This window comes from Periophthalmus magnuspinnatus, chromosome 8 (assembly GCF_009829125.3).
Source record: "Periophthalmus magnuspinnatus isolate fPerMag1 chromosome 8, fPerMag1.2.pri, whole genome shotgun sequence".
Classification (NCBI taxonomy): Eukaryota; Metazoa; Chordata; class Actinopteri; order Gobiiformes; family Gobiidae; genus Periophthalmus; species Periophthalmus magnuspinnatus.
Genome location: NC_047133.1, coordinates 5,662,088 through 5,684,287, shown reverse-complemented (window position 1 = coordinate 5,684,287; position 22,200 = coordinate 5,662,088). Strand labels below are relative to the sequence as shown.

Here is a 22,200-nt window from a genome sequence, read left to right as displayed (position 1 = left end):
CAGTCCTGTGTGATGTCATGTAGTACTTGAAATCACAGTGGTCATGGGAGGCAGCGCACACACTTAGATTTAGACACGTTTGGCCAGAAAACTGCACTAAAGTTGGCAAAAATGAGTATAAACAGTTTAGTAGTGAGTTTAGTTTCTCTTTACACGTCGTATCTGTGTTGACTGCAAATGTAAGCTAACCTCCCCTTTAGCGCATCGTACTTTCGCTTTGTTACCTCTGCTAATTTATGCAGTCACTCTTTCACGTCTGAAAGTTTGAGAGAGTCGTGACTAAATCCGAAATGACATGCATCAAATCCAGAGCAAGCGAAGCATGCGGCGATCAGTTAGCTCCAGACATTAGCGTAGCATCATCTCAATCTGAAAAGCCAATGTCGTTAGCATCATTAGCGTCATTAGCGACAGGACACGCACTGCAGATGGAGCCGATCTCACGGTAAATTACTCCCAGAATCCTCCTCTGCGTTCAGGCGTTTAAAGAGCCCCCCCCCCCCAGCCCAAAGGTGAGGTGTGAGCGGCTCTCGCATCTGTGGAGAATTGTCCTGAAGTGCGCATCGCTAATGGTCATTTAGCGGAACATCGGATTTCCACAGTGTCGGGCTTGACGAGCGTCGACAGAAAGGAGCTGTCACTTTGTTATGATGTCATCAGTCTGGGTCGTAAAGGTCCTTTGTGCTAAAAATAGGTTTGATGAAGGGATTTGAAATGAAACTGAGCAGTAGAACGACTTTGAGAAGGCCGATATTTAAATGCTGGATGGACCGAAATGCTAATTATTGTTTTATGTTTTTACTTATATTTAAGGCACAAATTACTCTTTAAATGACCAGTCTATTTGCATTTTTGTTTTATTTGTGGCGGTAAGTTTCTTCAAATGGCTCCCCTGAACTGACCACCAATTATCGCCATCATCCTCAGGGAAGGTGAAGTGTCTTGCCAAAGGACACAACATGGACAGGCATTGTAAAAGCTGGGATTGAACCACCAACCACCAACCAGTGCTGCTCCGAACTCTACTGGTGGATAAAGGAGCCAGTGTATCAGTCAGTCTAAGTCATTATTATTATTTTTATTATTATTATTGTAGTATTAACATTAATATTGAGCAAACTTCATCTATTTTTTAGTTTATTAGTCAGTTATTACCTCAGTTAAAGGGTTAAGTAACTATAAGGCTGGAACGATTAATCGACTCATAAATCGTAATTGTTATCAACAGTTTCATCATTTTCATCAATAATACACATAAATATTCTCTATGTAGCTTTAAGTCGCCATGTTTCAACCATTATAAAAAAAAAAAAGTTTTAAATGTATTTTGAAACCCTTAAGTTACAATAGAAATAATTCTTTGACTAGTCGACTAATCAAAAAAAAAAAATCGCTGAATACTCGAGTACTAAAATAATCATTAATTGCACTTCTAGTTTAGACTCAAGCTGATGACATCATAAAAAGTTGACCGATGTTTAAGGAACGTCCAGCCCGACACGGTTAAATCAGACGGTCATTCTCGAGGGGTAGAATCGGCGGAGGTGGAGAGAGGGAGGGAGGGAGAGATGGGCGATGGACGGGCGGGCGAGAGAGGTGGCGAGAGACGACATACTCAGCCGCATCATTGAGCTGCTGTATTTACTTATGTCGGACTTCAGCGCCACTTCGTAGGACGGCGGCAGGTGAGACAGGTTCTGGAAGGAGCGCGACAGGGACACGTCGTATGGCTCTGTGGCGGCCGTCAGAATGTTGTTCTTCCTCTGAGGACGATCTGCAGAGAGAGGGGGATGAGACAGAGGAGGGGAGAGGAAGGGAGAGGGGGACGGAGATAGAGAGAAGGGAGTGAGACAGGGAGGAAGAGGGGGACAGGGGAGACACATGGAGAAAAGAGCGGGGAGGGAGTGAGACAGTGAGAAGAGAGGAGAGAGTGAGACGGAGGGAGACACGGAAAAGAGAAGAGGGAGAGGGGGACAGATAGAAAAAATAAAGAGAAGAGAGTGAGATGGAGGGAGGGAGACAGAGACGAGAAGGGAGGGAGAGGGGACAGGGGAGACAGAGAAAAGAGAAGGGAGAATGGAGTGAGACAACGGGAGAAGAGAGGAGGGATGGAGTCAGGAAGAAGTGAGAAAGGAGAGAGGGATGGGGGAGACAGATGGAGAAAAGAGGGGGAAGAGAGAAGGGAGTGGGACAGTGGGAGAAGAGAGGAGAGAGAAGGGAGAGGGGGGAGCAAAGAGAGGGTGAGAAAGAGATGAGAAAGGGGAACAGAGAACTGGATTTCATAAGGGCAAATTTTAAATGAATAATTACTGTAAAAACACATTTCAGTGAATTGAAGCTGCACTGTGAAACTTTTCTGGTTAACCTGAAATAAAAGATTTGCTTCACCTTTAAAGATGGTACCTGATTTTCACACCGCAGAAGGAGGAAGTAGATATTTAAATCTGTCTGTCATCCATAGTTCTCACAAATCATTTATGGCACATCATTAAAGTTCATATATTACGTAAGACTGACTCCTCTGAGCTTTAACCTGCTATAATCTCATCAGCTCATCAAAAACACAGCTGGAGTTACGTTTTATTTCATTCACACGTCTGAGTCACCCTCTATTATTAGTCTGTATCTCAAAATATCAAATCGCTCTGTTGCACCTTGTGATGTCATCAAGTGGTAGTTTTCAAGTGAACAGCTCCTTTTACTTTTAGTTCAGTAGAGATCGGCAATTCCGCATCCGAAATGATCCAAATGATTCTAGTGAACGTGTTTGGAGTTTAAAAACACAATGGAGCACTTCCTGTATCGCCACATGATGACATCACAAGGTGGAACAGAGTGTTATCCGTTTCAGAGAAGAACTCAGTCGAAATGTGCAGGGTTTGTGTGTTAAAAATGAACCAAAACACAACTCCGGGTATGTTTTTTGATGAGGAAACGACATTATAACGTAGATTAGTGTAATATTGGCCCTTTAATATCCACTTGGTTTCACTATTTGTTGCGTGATTGACTTTAAAACGGCTTTTTCAGATGATGAAGTGAAACTGGGAAGAACTGCCCAAGCGCTGTCAGTTATTAGCTGCAGCTGCAAAAAAAAAAAAAAGTGAAATTGTGATTTTTCTGATGACCATTGAGATTGCGATTAGATTTGTGATTTACTTTTTAATAATAATTTCTTCAAAGTTTACATTTGAAACATGTCCAGAAAAATTGACAAAAGACTGAAATATGAACTGACAAACTTAAAAAAAACTACAGGATTAGCAGTTTTTGTGAAGAATAAGACATTTAGTTGTTTACGGAGGAAGTGGCTGTACTTTTAAAATGCCAGACTTTGCAATTCGCCAACCGCGTTCTACTAAAACCGCTCCAGATCACGGACCGCGCAGATGTCTTTATCACTGTTTAGACCGGGACATAGTTCTGTTGTCGCGCAGTTCTCCAGCGGTCCACCGGGAGGCGCCCCGCTGTGCCTCTGTATTTGGGACGTCCTGTGTTGGGTCAGGGGCCTGGAGCTCGGGGACGGGGCTAAAATAAGAGACGCTGTAATCAGGACACCGCAGAGAAAGAAGGAAGAGGGAAACCAAGTCATCGGCAACATGTGGGAATGACGAGGCCCTGCGAGTCATTCCGATGGGCCGTTCTGGAAAATCCTGTACTGGGTCACGTTCGGGAAAATGATGATGATGTCACAGATAGATTTCAGATAGAGGTCAGGGGACGATATAACTAAGGAAAATTCACTGTTTTTGAAAGAAATATCCAAACTTATGATCCACAAATGTTGAACGTTATTATTGTTCTCCATTGTTCTCTTTGTTTCCGCTGTTTGCTTTGGGTCTGCACATGGAGTTATAAATGGGACATAGATGATGTCTAAGGTCTCCATTCCCGTTCAAGAAAGGATTGTCTTTCCTAACAAAAACTGCTTCTTTAAGTCTCGTCTCAAACCATTTCTTTTCTCTGGCTCAGATCTGAACCTCATTTTCTTCAAATGAGCGGTTAGTGTCTTTAACTTTTTAAGGACTGAGCACATTATTCTTTTTTTTAGCCATAAAAATCATGTTCAAGGAAGTATCAGCGTGTACTTTTGCCTTTTTTTCACACAAACACCTCTGCTTTACATATCCATCCTTATTTATCCTTTGACGCATGATATAACTGACTGGGAAAATGATTGGTCACCTTTGAGGGACAACGTTAAGCACATTACCGTAATAACAGTAACATATTTAAAGAGCCTCATGTCTCTGCTTTGAGACGCCGTTTGAATTTACATGAAGCACAATTAGTTGCGGAGTTACGGTAATGGAAAGTCCGCAACCACGAGTCTAACGGCGGCGATAGCATCCGACGCTATAGACCATTTCTTTTCTCTGGCTCAGATCCCTTTTCAAAGGAGTGTTTAAAATGGAGATGAACAGCAGACTGAGGTCCTGAGCAGCTCTCACGACACAGTTTATACTTTCTCTTACACAGACATTTTATTGTTTAATGACTGACTCCACAAATTTGTCACATTGTAATGATCTGATACTTTTTAGTTCAGGGTTGATACGCTGTTGTTCATGTAACTGTTTATGTTCAGTGGTCCCTTGTTTATCGCGGGGGTCACGTTCTAAAAATAACCCGCAATAGGCGAAATCCGCAAAGTAGCAGCTTTATTTTTTACAATTATTCTGTGTTTTTTGCTGTAAAACCCCTCACCACACACTTTATACGCTTTTCTCACACAGGCGTTAACATTTTCTCACATTTCTCTGGTGTATTTCACAGTTCCTCTGACCTCTTTGTCCTTACAGTAGCCCTTGTGTTCAGAAAATAAACAACCAAAATAAAAAATCCAGTGTGTTTTCTTACACCAGAACGCTCCAGTATCAATCTCATGACTTATTTTCAGTACTTTAAAGTGTCAACAATCACGTCTTTAGAGTTGAATAATGGCACCACTTTCTGAAGCTGAAATAAAAATTCACTTTTTTGTAGACCTATTTACACTGACATAGAAGACGTTGATCTTTGTGCCAGTTTTTTGTTTCGAGTGGATAGGCCCAGTGTAATTACATAAACCATAAACCAGGTCGACAAATCTGCAGTTTGACAGTCGCTAAGTGATGATTTTGATTTTTAGCTTTGTTTTTGTTCCTTATTCATCAAACAGGAGACGGTTACGTTTCAAAAGCGTAACATTACATTAGATTACAAGTATCTCACTGCTAACGCCAGCTTAGCCTAGCCTAGCTTCTCACCTCAACCTCCTTTGTACACTTCCTGTCACAGTTATAACCATAAATCTGTGCTTATAACTTAAACTTTAAACAACTGCAATCTCTTTTCAACGTGAGCTGTGCTGTCGCTAAAAAAAAAAGCCGAAGAAGAGGATTGGCAAGTTCAGAACTAGCATTAAATGAGCTGTACAGTTGTCCCTCGCTACATCGCGGTTCACCTTTCACGGTCTCGCTGTTTCACGGATTTTTCCATGCTTTTTTTTTTTTTTTTTTTTACGGCGTCTGATCGTGCATTGTGTTCTGCGTCCTGATTGGCTGAGGGACTGTAGACCATTGTCCATCAGTCTCCGCCGGGCCGTGTCTCCTGTACAAATCTCAGGCAAATTTACTTAAACGTTGGATCGCAGTGTGACTCTGAAGTGCTGTACGTTTGCGATTTGTTTTCTCCCCGACAAAACCCACAATGTCGATGAAACGTTCTGCACCGTCGAAGGTTTGAACTTTGAGAGAGTTTAAACGAGAGAGAAATGTGAGAAAATGTTAACGCCTGTGTGAAAAAAGTGTATAAAGTGTGTGGTGAGGGGTTTTACAGCAAAAAAACATGTAGAATAATTGTAAAAAATAAAGCTGATACTTCGTGGATTTCGCCTATTGCGGGTTATTTTTGGAACGTGACCCCGGCGATAAACGACGAACCTCTGTATCTGATTTTGTTTTCCGTCTTAAAAATGTAAAAAACAGAGCCAGTTCATTTTAAACAGCTGCAGTGGTCCAGAGTTGGTCCTCATTTACCTTATGCACAAGTCAGTCTATGAAACTCTTCTTAACATGAGGCAAAATTGTAAAACTGTGCACCAAAAGTACTTCTAAACTGGATCGGATCTGTGCGTATGAGGCTCGCACGTGGATCTGGGTTGAGTGTTTTAAACCTGACACACAGAGGAGCGTTGAGAGAGCGGAGAGGGCTGTTCAAACCCATTTACCGGCGTCGCACTCACTCACTGCATTAAACCATCAGGACACTTTTAACTAAACACTCACCAAACTTATAATGAAGTTAAAGTGGGACGAAACGCCTAAACTCCGCCCCAAACCGCATTTCAAAATAGAGCTGCTTATCCTAATCTGGAGAGCGTGACCGGTCTTAACGTGTGTCCACAGTTCAAACTCTGCCCCTGCAGCCAGGCGCCTAAAATCAGGGCAGTGCTGTGTGATGTCATGTAGTACTTGAAACTGCAGATGCCACTGGAGGCAGGACGGGCCCATTTTATAGGTTTTTCACCAGAAAGTTTGAAAATGAAAAAACGGTCACGAAAATGACCGAAAAAAGCACGAAAAACAGTGGACAGCGCGACTAAAACGTTATAAACAGTTTAGTAGCAGAAAAAAGCTGATTTAGTCTTTAATAATTCAGTTTTATTCAGAATCGATTGAGCTTTTTCCACCGTGTTATAACATTGTTCCCACGTCAAAAATGCCTCTTTATGAGTAATTTAGCAGTCTCTCCTTACCCTTTAGTGAACTCCTTACACTTAGCACGCTCCCACACAAACAAAAACATGATACAAAACTGTAAACTACAACTTCACAAACCCGGTGCGATGTGTAGTATTTGTATTAAGGTGGTGCACAAACGAAAATGAAACTGATAAAACATGATACGTTTTTTTTCGACGAATATGGCATTTTCAAAACAATAAAAGGAAGTAAAATGTCCCTCTTTAATGTATTTTGCAGTATTGACGTGACCGTTTTTAATTTAATTTATGCATATCTGACAAATTTAGCAATTTTCTGACATTTTCTTTTTAATTAAGGACGTTTAAAAGAGGCTTTAACCAACAGCTGCTCAGTATTAACCAGAAGGAGTGAGTCAGGTGTTTTTCTTTAATTAAAAAGGGACTAAACGCATTAACTCCGCCCACAGCCTCCGACCAAATCAATGCACTTTTCTACCACCACCCACAGCTGACGGCAACAAGATTATGGGTTTTTTGCGGGGTTTGCATGTTCTCTGTCTGGGTGGAGTTTGTGTTTTCTCCCTGTGTTCTCTCCTGTGTCTGTGTGGAGTTTGCATGTTCTCTCCCTGCATCTGTGTGAAGTTTGTATGTTCACTCTGTGTCTGTGTGAAGTTTGTATGTTCACTCTGTGTCTGTGTGGTGTTTGCATGTTCTCTCCGTGTCTGTGTGGAGTTTACATGTTCTAGCTCAACATCTGGAGATGGCTCTGACATAATTAACCCAGAGACACTGAAAAATGGGCAAAATGCACAAATATGAATTACTCAAACGATAATAAAACAAAACCACACAGAAAATGATTCTCTTTGTACTATTTAGAACCTGGGTAGCTAGCTAGAGGACCTACTGTGTCTAGGGTTGATTAGTTTTCTAGTTCTACTTCTATGGGGTATTAATCACCATGTTATCTTTTATTATTTTGAAATTGCCATATTTTGTTTTAGTTTCACTTTCATTTTTGACGCTCTGAGTACCTCCTCCCTTTGTTCCCCGCGCTAAGTCACTCCCCCTTCAGAGCACTATCGCAACACAATCAATGTACATCCCGCTAATTAAACTACCGCACATCACACCAGGTTTGTGAAGTTGTAGTGTACAGTTTTGAATCTTTTTTTTGTATATTTATGGAGAATTGTCCGGTGGAGCGTGGGTGACGTTGGCTTGTGGAGCCTTGTACAAACTCGTACTGCTCACTGTAAGGAGGGTTCGAATATGGAGGGATCGCTGAGCTGTTTGCGTATAATTATAAAGCATCGTATTGTCGAATAATCAGGAAGTGCGTGGTTAGCATGGACGCGTTACAGTGATGTCAGCATTTCAAAGACGGCAAAACTTCGCTCTGAATGTCGTGAAAACCACTTATAAACTGTGAATAATTAGGACGCTTGCAGTGTGAAAAGTAAAAGAGGAATGACTGTGGACGACTGCAAACCGTTTAAACATTTTACATTTTTAAAAATCAGGTGCAGCGCCTTTTAAAAGTATAAGTTCATTTTCCTAAGTGCATTATTTCATCTGCATTCTGAACTATCTCCGCAAATCTGTATTTATTTAAATGCAGGGAGGATCCGTAATGAGTTTGACAAACGGCTGTTCTTTCCTCCGTCGCGTCGCGCAGTTTAATTTCACTGAGAGATTTCACCCCGAGATTAAAAAGATTCGTGGCGCAATCGTTTAGCTTCATTTTTCGGATAGAGAATCTCCTCACAATGTCAAATCGGGTCAATGACAGGGGTGAGGAGGAGATTACAGTGTGAAAGAGGATGGAGCGGAGACCTGGATTCGTATATACTGACTTTTTTTCCCGAGCGTTTTACCTCATTGCTTCCTCATTACGGCTCCTGGTCTCCATTACTCTCCTCTGCTACGGGACTCTCGTCTTTGATAGTCGGACCCGCTCGGCTTCTGTGGCTCCTCTGTCCCTGATTGAAACGTTACCTTCCTGCCTGGTCAATCCCGCGCCACCACCTGCACCCACCTCCCCGATCAAAGGACATTAACCACGCCGCTGCTGGTCTTTGTGCGCAGTCTGTCTTTAGATGTCAGTCACCTGGGGCAGCGCCAGGGTCGGGTGGGGTGGGGCTTAACGGGACCCTCGCCTTTTCAACAGTGGGGCAAAAAAGTATTTATTCAGCCACCAATTGTGCAAGTTCTCCCACTTCTTCCCAGGCTGGTGCAGGTTTTCATTTTGTTTCTGGTGTCCTTTGGTCTTGTCCATAGTGGAGTTTGGAGTCTGAGGTTGTGGACAGGCGTCTTTTATACTGACGAGTTCAAACAGGTAAAGAGTGGAGGACAGACGAGCCTCTTAAAGAAGAAGTTACACGCCACAAATCTTGACCAAATATTTATTTACTACCTGCTTGTTAATCATCGATACTGGAACATTTAATACCAGATCACATGACCGTATGAGGCTAAGAACGCACCAAAACTGAGACAGGAAAGAGGACTTTTAGCTGTTTTGTTTCAGAAAAATGGAATACACTCCAAGGAAAAGCAAAACTGGATATGTTGACACGGTCGCAATTTAATAATTTAATAACAAACTTTTATACACACACCTGCACTTGTTTTTGATGTTTTTATATGGACTTATTTGTTTTAGATTGTTTTTTATTTCAGTTTGTATTGTATTTTAAGCAGAGCGCCCATGAAGAAGAGAGTCCAAGTGTTCTCTCCGTATAAATAAATAAAGATAAAGATTTCACCGAGGAATTTACCAATTAACTCATAAAAAATCCTACAATGTGATTTCCTGGATTCTTTCCCTTCATTCTGTCTCATAGTTGAAGTGAACCTATGAGGAAAATGACAGGCCTCTCATCTTTTTAAATGGCAAAACTTACACAATTTGTGGCTGAATAAATAGTTTTTTGCCCCACTGTATAATGGCCAATGCTCCCCCAAAGATTCTAGCTCCAATTTCGTCACACATCCAATCTCGACTAAACAAAATTCCTTGGAGGTTTTGTCTGTGTAATGTCTCAGTCGTCCAGGTCTGATCCATAGAAAAAGCCAAATGTAAAATCTGCCAACTGGACAAAAAGGAGTTGTAGAAGTGAAGACGTGATCCAAGTCGCTTCTTCAGTTCAGTCGTCAGAAACGTCTACAACTTTTTGTCCAGTTGACAGATTTTACATGTGGCTTTTACCGTGTAGGCTCTATATTTACAAACCTCACCCACCTCCTCCTCCAACCAAAAGAGTCCTGGGTGGTGTTTATCAGTGGTTTAAACGTGCCTCCTTTTAGTTTGTCGCCCGTTTTTGTTTGCAGTTCTGTGCGACTCGTGCCTTTTGTGACACCCGCTTTAGACCTTGGTTAAATCCTTGTTATTTGGTTTTCTTATGTTATGTTCAGCTTCAATTCTCTACATCAGGGGTCTCAAACTCAAATGATCCGGGGGCCGCAGGAGGCAGAGTGTGGGTGGAGCTGGGGTATTCAGGTATTCCACAAAAAAAGCTTTGTTAAAATCTTCTCAAACGTCATCGCTGTTTTCAAGATGCATGAGGAAATATGACAATTCTTGTGGATTTTATGGATATACGTCGTTATTTGTTGAATCTTTTGTGAATTTACTGATTTGGCGGAACCTTCTACACACGACATGGTAATGCCACACTAACTTAAACTTTCAGCTTGTCCTGCGGGCCACAAAATATTGTCTCGCGGGCCGCAATTGGCCCCCGGGCCGCGAGTTTGATACTCCTGCTCTGCATATTTGTTACATTCCTGACTTACAAAACGACTTTAATTTACCATTTCCCTCTTGTTTTTTTTATCTCCCTGACTCCAACAGTGTTTAACAAGTGTTTTATTTTTCACTGTAACAAGTGTTTTAGTTTTCGTTAATCAGGAAATGCGCAGTTAGCATGCTAGTAGCTCTTAAGTTTACCGTGACGACAAAACTCCTCTCTGGCCCCTGGAAGTGTTGAAAAGAGTTTTTTTTCTTATCTCCCTGACCATAACCAAACTGGGCTGTAACAATTGCTTTATTTTCCATTAATCAGGAAGTGCGCAGTTAGCATGCTAGTAGCTCTTAAGTTTACTATGACGACGAAACTCCTCCATGGCCTCTGGAAGTTGTGCCTCTGCTTATAAATGGTGAATAATTGGGATTCTTAGAAAGGTAAGAGGAATAAATCTGAACCACTGCAAACTGTTTGCAATGAACTAGTTTTGTTTTTAAACGGTAAAAAGTCCAAATCAGGTACAGTTCCTTTACGTGATCACTGCTGACGTGCTGATGATGGCGTCTTATTGGCGGCACACTGGCGGTGAGTTGAAATATTAGACCTAAAGTGTAACAGCATCACGATCTACAATATGAGACAATATGAGACGGGGTTTCAGATGACGGTGTAAATAGATGTAAAAGGGTCACATCAGGTCATTTAAACACCGTGGGACATGAACCGAGAGTACAAATGTGCACAATAATACAGTTTTAAAGGCACATGCTTTTTATTAGAGTATGAACGTGCATTTTGTTCTGCGTCCTGATTGGCTGAGGGACTGTAGACCATTGTCCATCAGTCTCCTACGTGCCGTGTCTCCTGTACAAATCTCAGACAAATTTACATAAATGACTCTGAAGTGCTGTACGTTTGCAATTTGTTTTCTCCCCGACAAAACCCACAACGTCGATGAAACGTTCTGCACCGACAAAGGCGCCTACGAAGGTTTGAACTTTGAGAGAGTTTAACCCTCTGGTGCACAGCGGTCACTGCAGTGGACAGCTACTAAAACATAACTTTTTCTTTAATGCATTGGTTTATGTGGTGGAGCCTCTGGAGTGCTCTCTGCTGCCACACTCCATTGAGGTCAATTCAGTGGTCAGTCGGTGTAACTGCAACTAAAATTGCACCTATACAGTGTTGAAATTTCCCAAAAATTGTTAAAATGTTTTTCAAAGCATAAAAAGAAACATGTTTGTATATTTATAATAGAACACAAGTTAATTATTTTTTGCAGGCAGTTCACAATGTTGTTTCATGTCCTGAGAAGAATAAAAACACTTCATAATTTCATAGCATCAGAGGATCAGAGGGTTAAACAAGAGAGAAATGTGAGAAAATGTTAACGCCTGTGTGAGAAAAGTGTATAAAGCGTGTGGTGAGGGGTTTTACAGCAAAAAACATATAGAATAACTGTAAAAATTAAAGCTGATACTTCACGGATTTCACCTATTGCGGATTATTTTTAGAACGTGACCCAAACGAGAGAACATTGTACCTGACTTTTTCTAATTTTCAGAGATCAGAGCGTGACTTCGGCATCACGGTAACGCTAACAAGGAGCATGCTAACACGTACTTCCTGATTATCGGACAATACAGCCCTTTTACGATTAGGTTGGGACAGTACACAGCTGACTTTTTATTTTGAATTCAAGAGCTGCTTATACAATATGTCAGGGTCAAGACACGTTTAACTCAAATACATGATGAAAAAACTGCATACTGGCCCTTTAAATCGTTAAAGCCTCACCTCGTTTGGGTGTGAACGCCGTCAGGTCCAGGTGGCTGTGCTGGTAGTCATGGTGATGGTTTCCTGGAGGAGAGAAAGAGAAAACGAAGTAATTACAAGTCTGAACGATTGTGTTTCAAATCCTCCTGTCGTTTTGTCCTTGGGCAAGACACTGTAGATTACACAACAGACTTTGCTTCAGGTGATGATGGTTAAACAAATGTTGAACCTGATTGTTTTTTATTAGTGACTAGACCAAAAACCTCCCTCTATTACAACACAAATCTGTATCTTAATCTTGTCCCCATCTGTATTAAATATAATCGACCTATAGAACTTTGAAATGTCTAAAACTCATCAATTAAGACCTGATGATGGCACAAGATGTCACAAACACAATAGAGGAAAGTAGGAAATAGAATTATTAAATGGCTAAAAGCTCTAAAAAGTTAAGATAGTATCATATTTGCCCTTTTACTGCCTCAATCCTGCTCGTCTCCAGTGGTGGCGTTGCTCAAATTTCAAACACAAATTTTACAACATTAACGTGACTTATTTATGATTCTCTGTCCGTCATGTTTAAGTCTTACAAACGATTTATAATGTAAAGAGAGAGATTTTGAGATGTGTATAGAGAAAAATAAACACCCAAACCACTAATTACACATCATCAAGGTGGGTGAAGTGTCTTGCTCAAAGGCAGAATCCACTAGTCCTGCTTTGGACTTTGATCTTTCTTGTCTTAGGTCTTTCGTGTTGATTTTTGGTCTTTGGTCTTTCTTCATCTTTTGTCTTGGGTCTTGGTCTTTGGTCTTGGGTCTTGGTCTTTTGTCTTTCTTGGCCTTTGTTGTTGGGTCTTTGGTCTTTGATCTTGGTCTTTTGTCTTGATCTTGATCTTGGTCTTCAGTCTTTCTTGGTCTATGGCCTTTGGTCTTGGTCTTGATCTTGGATCTTTAGTCTTGATCTTGGTCTTCAGTCTTTTTTGGTCTTTGGTGTTTCTTTATCTAGATGTTGATTTTCATCTTTGGTCTTGGTCTTTTGTTTTAGGTCTTTGGTCTTGGTCTTCAGTCATTCTTGGTCTTTGGTCTTTCTTCATCTAGATGTTGACCTTGGTCTTTGGTCTTGGTCTTGTTGAAAACCAAGACCAATGACCAAGAACCTGATAGTTTTTTATTAGTGACTAGACCCAAAACCTCCCTCTATTACAACAAAAATCTGCATCTTAACAATATTCTTGAACGTTGAAATGTCTAAAACTCATCAATTTACACCTGATAATGGCACAATGTCACAAACAGAGGGAATTAGGAAATAGAATTATTAAATGGCTAAACCCTTTAAAAAGTCAACATAGAACAACATATTTGCCCTTTTACTGCCTCAAACGTGCATTATGTAACATTTAATATGCAGATCCGACCTGCTCATCTGCCAAATTTTACAACATTAACATGACTTATTTACGATTCTCTGTCCGTCACGTTTAAGTGTTACAAAAGCAGCTGGATTGTGTTTAAATCAGACTGAAAAAAACACGTCTCTTATGATTCTTGGTGACGTTCCTCCTTTGGACAGATCTAGAGTTTTGGGCAGGATTTGTACTAAAATCTGACGGTGTTGCCTCCAGAGTCTGCAAACGTGAGAGTGATGTCCAGAGCAGTTTCCTGTGTCTGCTGTGAGATAAACAGTAAAACAGCTGATGTTTAGTGATGTTGTGCAGCACCAAACGCCATCGGCTAAACGAAAAAGTGTGAAAAAGGCAGGACTTGAACACAGGCTGCAGAAGAACAAACTGAACCATCTCAAACTGGTCTATTTTTTACCACATATCCTTAGTGAAACTGTATGATCACTTGTATTAGAGAGTAATAAGTACTGTCAGTATATTTAAATCATACTGTGATCATGTTTTATTCCTCTGTCCACAGTCTGAGCCCAGAGATTTTAAAGGTCTGGTCTCTTTAAAAGCCTGAACATCATTTTATTATCGCTTTCCGTAATGTTTTTAAGCAAATCCAGTGACTTTTTGATGTGAACAGGACTGAAAAACAAAAGCATTTTTAACAATTATGATTTGAGACCTGCTGAAAAGGCTGAGGGTTTAGTTTTGACACCTTTTTAATTTGAGCAAAACAAAAATATGCAAATACAAACAGCTGTAAAAAACTATCGAGTCGACTGTTTCTGTTTAACAAAACTCAGCACAAATATGTAACAAAATCCCTGTATCTGAAGATTATTAGTTTATTAGACCTCAAAATTTGTTCAAAATACTCTTACTTTTTACTCTTTAAGCACATTTTTAAACAGGCACTTTAATACTGTTAAGTAGATTTTTTCATGTGATACTTGTACTTTTACTTCACTATCTGCACTTTTACTGAAGAAACAGAATAAAATACTTCTCCCTCTAGTGCAAAATCACTGTCTGAAGATTATTAGTTTATTAGACCTCAAAATCTGCGCAAAATACTTTTACCTTTTACTCTTTAAGCACATTTTTAACAGGTACTTTAATACTGTTACTTAAATAGATTTTTCCTTGTGATACTTTCACTTTTGCTTTAGTATCTGCACTCTTATTTAAGTAATAGAATAAAATACTTCTCCCTCCAGTGCTTGTTATTCCTTTGCCTGTAATGGTCCACAGTATTTCATTAAACTTAACCATCTCCATGGAAACAAGCAAATGAACAGAACACTCATCTACATTTAACTACATTGTGACACAAGTTATTTATTGTACTTTTAAAGAAAACTGTAACTCGAGACGAAAAGTTTGGGTCCGAGTTGTTATTCACTGCCGACTTTTTCCTCATCAACTCTTTTTTTCTAAATTTCTTTTGACAGAAAACATTGGAGCGCCACAGCTTGTTAGAGCCGAGGAGAAAGGCAAAGTCATTGTAACCTCTCGAGATGAAACTCATAAATGGAGCCAGTGGAGCAGGACCTGCCTCTGCGTAAAGCCAACAGAACCAGAGCTCAAGTCTGGGAAATCCTCTTAGAGAAACAAGTCAAGGTCAGAAAATCAACATTTGTCATGATTTAGGAAGTTAACTTCGTTTGCAGACACAATATGTGGCCTGTATCTGAGAACGGGATTGAAATCGAAAGTGTAACAGTGTTAATAATCTACAACAAACCATTAATTTACTAATGCTGTACACTGAGATGTTGTGTATATGTTTTTCACCAAATAAATACGGTGACTGAAGGTACACGCTCAAACTGGGCCACATTTCTGTAAATCTGTCAGTGTCGCCATGTTTGTTTTGCTTCATCTGAGACCACAGTGCTGCTGGACAATGCTGGAGTCGGACAAGATGGACTCTCTTGGCAGCGGGTGAATATGGACCAGTGGATTCACTCACGGCGTCCAACAGATCAGTGTGTGGAGGCAAAACAACTTTCTCCAGCTGAACTCAGACCAGACTGAAGTCATCATCTTTGGTCCACAGAAACAGAGAGAAAGTGTCCACAGTCAGCTCCAGTCTCTCTCTAAAACCTTCAAATCAGGCTAGAAATTTAGGGGTAATAATGAACTTTAACAGCCACATCAAATCAGTAACATCTGCAGCTTTTTACCGTCTAAAAACATGTCAAAAATCAAAGGTAAACTGTCAAAACCAGACGTAGAGAGACTTATCCTGCATTTGTCTTCAGTAGATTAGACGATTGTAACGTCCTGCTCACTGGCCTCTCCAGACGAACCTTAAGACAGAACAGAACATCCAGAACACTGCTGCTCGGGTCAGGACTAGAACCAGGAAGTACTTCACACATGTGTCCTGTGCTGACAAAGGGTTTTATTCTGCACTTTTCTCCTTTAATGTTAATTTTATGATGATTATTTGTGATTATTTATGTTTTGATTTGTTGTATTGTGATTTTAATATCTTTTTTACTTTGAATTACCTTGTGTACCAATTGTGCTGTACAAATAAATTTGCCTCGCCTTGAGTTTGTGAACTAACATATTTCTTCCTGCTCAAGGTTAGACTGAAGACTTTTTAGACAGAGAATTTATAGTCTACTACTCATGAAAATGTGAAATTACTCCGCCCCAAAATATGATTTAAAATGTAAAGAAAGAAAAATAGAAATAAATGACAAAAAACACTAATCATACATCATCAAGGTGGGTGAAGTGACTTGCTCAAGGGCAACATCCACTAGTCCTGCTTTGGTCTTTGATCTGTCTTGGTCTTTGGTTTTGGATCTGGGGTCTTTGGTTTTTGGTCTTGGTCTTCAGTCTTTCTTGTCTTCGTGTTTGTTTTTGGTCTTTCTTGGTCCTTGGTCTCGGTCTTTGGTCTTGGGTCTGTGGTCTTTGGTCTGAAGTCTTGAGTCTTTGGTCTTTCTTGGTATTTGGTCTTGGTCTTCTGTCTGTCTTGTTCTCAATCTTGGTCTTTGGTTTTGAGTCTTTGGTCTTGGTCTTCGGCCTTTCTTGGTCTTTGATCTTTGGTCTTGGGTCTGGGGTCTTTGGTCTCTGGTCTTGGTCTTCTGTCTGTCTTGGTCTTGATCTTGATCTTGGTCTTTGGTCTTGGTCTTCTTTCTTGTTCTCGATCTTGGTCTTTGGTTTTGAGTCTTTGGTCTGGTCTTGGCCTTGGCTCTTGGTCGAGTCTGTTCTTCTGGAGCTGCAGACAGGTGGAGCAGGAGGAGCACAGATTTATCTGATGTCTTCCTCATATTTTCAGAAGTAACATCACACAAAGCTGCCCTCCCCCTGACCACTAGAGGGCTCCACCAGCAGGACCACTTCTCAAGTCACAGCTGCCCTGGGGCGGAGAGACCAGGGTAATGATGGAAGTCGCAGTTGGATGTCGTTATTATAAAAATATGCCATCAGCAGCCTCAGACATCCATGTTTATTACTCTGTAGTGTCAGAATGAGCGAGGCGTTATGGTGTCAGAATATTCCTGAATAAACTCCTGAATAAACACTGAAGTTAAGACAGATTTCCATGGGCTTAAACCTTATTCTGACTGAAAATGTGATGATACAATCCTGAGCTCGAAATGCACTCATGAACCACATATCTTTAGTATCTTTGCTGTTCCTAGTTCTGCACTTTTCTGGACTGAGATGTCTGTTTTTCCTGAGATCTGCAGTTTAGGGGTGAGTGCTCCGATGTCCACAGGCACCACTCATACCTTCTTCTTCCAGGCCTTCTCCAGCGCTTCTCTGAGGCCCTGGTATTTCTCTAGTTTCTCATGTTCCTTTTTCCTGATCTTCCCTTCACCTGGTTCTGCGATGTCCACCACAACGGCTTTGCTCTGTTTATCCACCACCGCAATGTCCGATTGGTTCGCCATCTCCATTCTGTCAGTCTGTATCTGGAGTCTTGGCTCGATCATTCTCCACGTCCTTTGGAGGTGTTTCTCACACTGATCTTGGGGTCTCCAGTCCATCCTCTGCACAGATGTTTCTGTACACTATGGCTTCACTTGGTTATGTCTTCTTGCATCTCGCCCATTTCCATCTTGTTCCACATTTTCTCATCAAGGTGCTCCCCCCGCTCTCATACCCACTGTTGCCCCTTTAATCACACCACTCAAACATTCATGGATGACATATCCTCTTCAGTCATATTTTTGATGAGGGAACAGTGTAATTATATGGTAGAAAGCTCCAGAAAGTCAATTTTCCCTAATAAAACCTCTTTACCTGCTGCACACTCCGCTCTGTTAACAGCAGAGGAACCACTCGAGGTGTGAACACTACACACTGTACACACTGTACACACTACACACTACACACTGTACACACTGTTGTCCCTTTAATAACACAATACAACATTGAGGGAGCAATGGTCTCCTGAATACAGGAAAATAAAGATTACTCAGACATGAATGACTTTAAATATTCAAGAGGGTAAAAGAGAAGGGAAACAACTCTAACATGGTTAAAAACTCTTAAACAACAGTTTTTTTCACAATAAATACTCTTTAAAAACATAATGACATGCAAAATATGAGCAAAAACATCTTATAACAGTGAAACTCAACAGACAGAAGCAAAGGACACTATAAGACGTGTTGAGAGACACTGTCCCTGAGCAGCAGACACGTGTTTGAGTAAAACATCTCACCTCAGTGCAGATTTACTGTATCAGCAGCACTGAGGTCAAATTAAGTCTGCTGTGCTGCTTGTATCTAATTATAAAGAGTTTGAGTATCAGGAAGGATGTGTTACCATGCTAGTTGCTGTTAGCATCACATGAGTCAAACTCTGCTCTGGTCTCAGTTGTGAAAAGTGCTAACAAACTCATCACAGTGAATAATTAGGATGTTCAGAATGCATAAGGTGAGAGAAATCACTCCAGACCATTTAAAACATAAAAATGAAATAGAAAAAGGCCGACTGTGTCGGCTCTAGAGCTATAATCTATGATGCCTGTGGATCATTGTTATAATTTACACATTTTAAATTGTAATATTCATCTGAAGCAATTTAATAAAAGAAACAAGTCCACAGTGTTAAACTGCTGTGCCCAATGGGACATCACAGCAAAGAGTGAACACTTCAGATGGACAGCTGCAGATTGCACTAGCAAACCACGGATTTTTTTTTCTTCATTTGTACCAAAATGAAGAATGAAGAGCGAGCAGTGGACATATTCTGGTGGCGGTGAAAACAAAGATTACTCAAACATGCACGGATCACTCCAAATATAACTTCAGGTGAGTAAACGATGAAGTGAAACAACTCAAACGTGATTAAAAGCTCTAAAAAGTCGATATTGCATAATGGGTGCACTTTAAAACAGCATAAATCGGGTACATCATCTCTAACCTATTTCACTTTAAAGCACAAAACGACAGAGACTGAAACATTAAACTTAAACAGAGCAAAAGGTCCTGAACGTGTCCATGCTTTTTTTAGCTCGAGATTAAAAATACGATTTTGCAAACACTATTTATTATTCATAGGAAATGTATCTGCTTTTACTGTCTGCCACCCTCCTCCTCTCTCTCTCTTTCACTCTTCCTCTCTCTCCACCTCTCTACATCTCTCTTCTCTCCCTCTCCACCCTGATTTTTTGCTCATCTCTCTCTTCCTCTCTTGTCTTTTTCTCTCCTCTCTTCCTTTCTCTGTCCTGCTCACTCCTTTACTCCAGTGTTTCTCCATTCTCTCCCTTCTCTTTATTTCTCGTTCTCCTCATGCTTCTTTCTCTCTCCCTTTCTTTTTCCTTTCTCCTCCCCCTTTCTCTATCCCCCTTCTCCCTCTGACCTCCTTTTTCTCCCTCTTCTTTCTCCCCCCTCTCTATCCCTTCTTCTCTCTCCCTCTCTTTGTCCCTTTTTCTTTTTCCTTTCTCTGTCCCCCTTCTCCCTCCTTCTTTCTCCCTCTTTGTCCCTCTCTCCCTGTCTTTGTCCCTGTCTCCCTCTCTTCCTCCCCCCTCTCATCCCACCTTCTCCCTCTGTCCCTCCTTCTCTCTCCCTCTTTGTCCCTCTCTCCCTCTTTTTCCGTTCTCCTCCCCCTCTCTTAATGACTCCTTCTCCCTCTGACCTCCTCCTCTCTCCCTCCTTTTCTCTCTCTCTCTTTCTTCACATTGATTTGGTTTCACATCTCGTTCCCACACATTTCCTCCCTCTTTCTCTAAAAGCGAAAGATCCAAAAGCGCTGACTTTGCCGGAGAAAAGGACAATACTCGTTTATGGATTTACTCTCCTTTTCTTACCATTAAAAATCCTGAACAAACCTGAAGTTCAGTCGTGTTAAAAGTCTGTATAAAACTAGTATCATAGCAACCAAAGAGCCAATCCAGAGCGCGGACGTTGAAGGTCACGCCCCTTAACGCTCACAACACTGGTTAATCAGGGAGCAGGTTCCTTAGCAACGCTGTCAATCAAACCTGTTGCTAACGCTAGCTGGAATGACCTCAGTGAAAGAAGGCGCCTGATTTGTCTGTTTTTAATGTTCATATCTTGATTTATGAACATTTTAAGACCAAAATGGCCGACAGCAGCTGTTACGGAGAGAGAGATGATGTTTTTCAATAGAAAGTGAATTGGAGCCAGAGTCGATGGAGCCGGAATCGCGCCTACGCTCAGTTTCTATGTGGAACGTGGCGAGTAGCAGGTTAGCTATGTCTGTTTATATATAATTATGATTGTGTTTCATTCATCTGTGCCTGGAGCTGGACTCTGGCACCACCCACTACACACTCAAGCCTCCACCTTTGAAGGAAAAGGGACCAAGGATCCTCCACACGCTGCCACGTCATCAGCGTATCCTCCATGGCTCAGATCTGCTTGGCTCAGTCTGTTTTTGTGGTTACAGTCAGTCACTCAGTTGGCGTTTCTGTTTTTTTTCCGCCAGATCCCGTTTCTTGGACCCACTTTGCACCTCAGCCTCCGACCCAGCTTCCTACGACCAGTTTGAGCACCTCAGCCTCCGCCCCAGCTTCTACAACCCGCTCCTCTGACCAGCATTCACATCCTCTTGTTCCTATCTTTGTGTCACGCCGGTGAAAAACTGGACTCACGCGCAACACAAGAAAACACAGCCAAACTCCGCGTCCCGGTTGAATACGTAAAGTTTTATTGGAAATAGAGTCTGCGTGTCTTCTGGATGAACAAAAGAAATGAACAAAACAACAGTCCAGTCGCTCAAACTGAACACAGGGAGAACATAAAGGCTACACCCCCGATTAGCAACGAACTTTAGGTCCGGGAGAAAACAGGGAGGCAGCAAAACGAAGGACTGGAATAAACAAAACAGGCAGAACCGTGACACTTTGATCCCCCAGACGTTCCGACGGTATCATGCTTTTGTATATTTGTGTTGAATTGTCGCGCGGGTGACGTAGACGTACAGACTCGGAACTTCTAACCGCAGGGAGGCTTTGAAAAGGGCCTGGGAGAGATCACTAAATGACTCAAACGTGCAACGACGACGTATAAAAACCTCTTCAGACGTGTTCTTGATGCGGGCAGAAAACACGAAAAAGTACACGTTGCACACTCTCCGCAGTCAACGCGTACGTTTTAAACAGGTACTTAAACATTTTTACTTGTGATTTTTCATGTGATACTTTTACTTGAGTACCTTTTTACATCTGTATTTGTACTTTTGCTTAAGTAACAAACTGAGTACTTCATCCTCCACTGCAGTTTATTCACTCTATGCTTTATTCAGTCTTTCAAAAACACGTTTACCATAACAGTCTTCTTTTAGCTGCGTCTCAAAAAAAAAAAAAGATATTTCGCTCACGCATCTTTCGCCGTTTGTCTTAATAAAACCCAGTTCAGTGGCTCTGCTCCCCACATCATCTGATTTCACCATTATCGCCTCGGTCGTCATAAACACAATACTATGGTCTCCGCGTTCGGTTAATTAGCTGCGCGCGTCCCGTTGTTTGCATGGGATCATTGTGACGGTCTAGAAGAGGCCGACGCCGAGGACGTCTCTCTGCGCTAAGTATCATCACATTTACATACAAATAGATATAATTATGGATAATCATCAGACGCCATCGCTCACACGGGAACAGAGGGGGAACAAAGATGGCCGACGGGAGGAAGCTGCACGGGCGCGGAGTTTGTGATGAATGAGGGGAAGATTTAAAGGACAATACGAGGCTTTATCCGGCTTTATTAACCGCGTTTTTGCCGCGTTCACGGTAACATCCCGACTAAAGTTTTCGAGTTCAAGCTTCGGTTTTGAATAAATAAAAATAAATATACAAAATGCGTAAGAAAAATTAAAAAAATTGACTTTTGTATCGCTGCTGTTGTCTAAAATATGTATAATTTTTTTAACACTTTAGCAAAGGAAAGTGCTTTTACTTTTACTTCTCTCTTCATAGTACATTTTAAACAGGTACTTAAACATTTTTACTTGTGATTTTTCATGTGATACTTTTACTTGAGTACCTTTTTACCTCTGTATCTGTACTTTTACTTAAGTAACAAACTGAGTACTTCATCCTCCACTGCAGTTTATTCACTCTACGCTTTATTCAGTCTTTCAAAAACACGTTTACC

The 22,200-nt window shown here is 41.1% G+C and overlaps 1 protein-coding gene across 1 annotated transcript in view; it reads right to left on the bottom strand.

Moving 5' to 3' along the window:
• LOC117374674 (protein shisa-6-like) overlaps positions 1–22,200 on the bottom strand; it is an 86,902-nt gene that overhangs the window by 17,668 nt on the left and 47,034 nt on the right. Inside the window, exons 5-7 of the mRNA XM_055223770.1 lie at positions 12,235–12,297; positions 10,709–10,723; positions 1,616–1,774 (exon numbers count right to left, since the gene is read on the bottom strand). Of these exons, the coding sequence (XP_055079745.1) occupies positions 1,616–1,774; positions 10,709–10,723; positions 12,235–12,297 (237 nt within the window). The remainder of the gene's footprint in view (positions 1–1,615; positions 1,775–10,708; positions 10,724–12,234; positions 12,298–22,200) is intronic.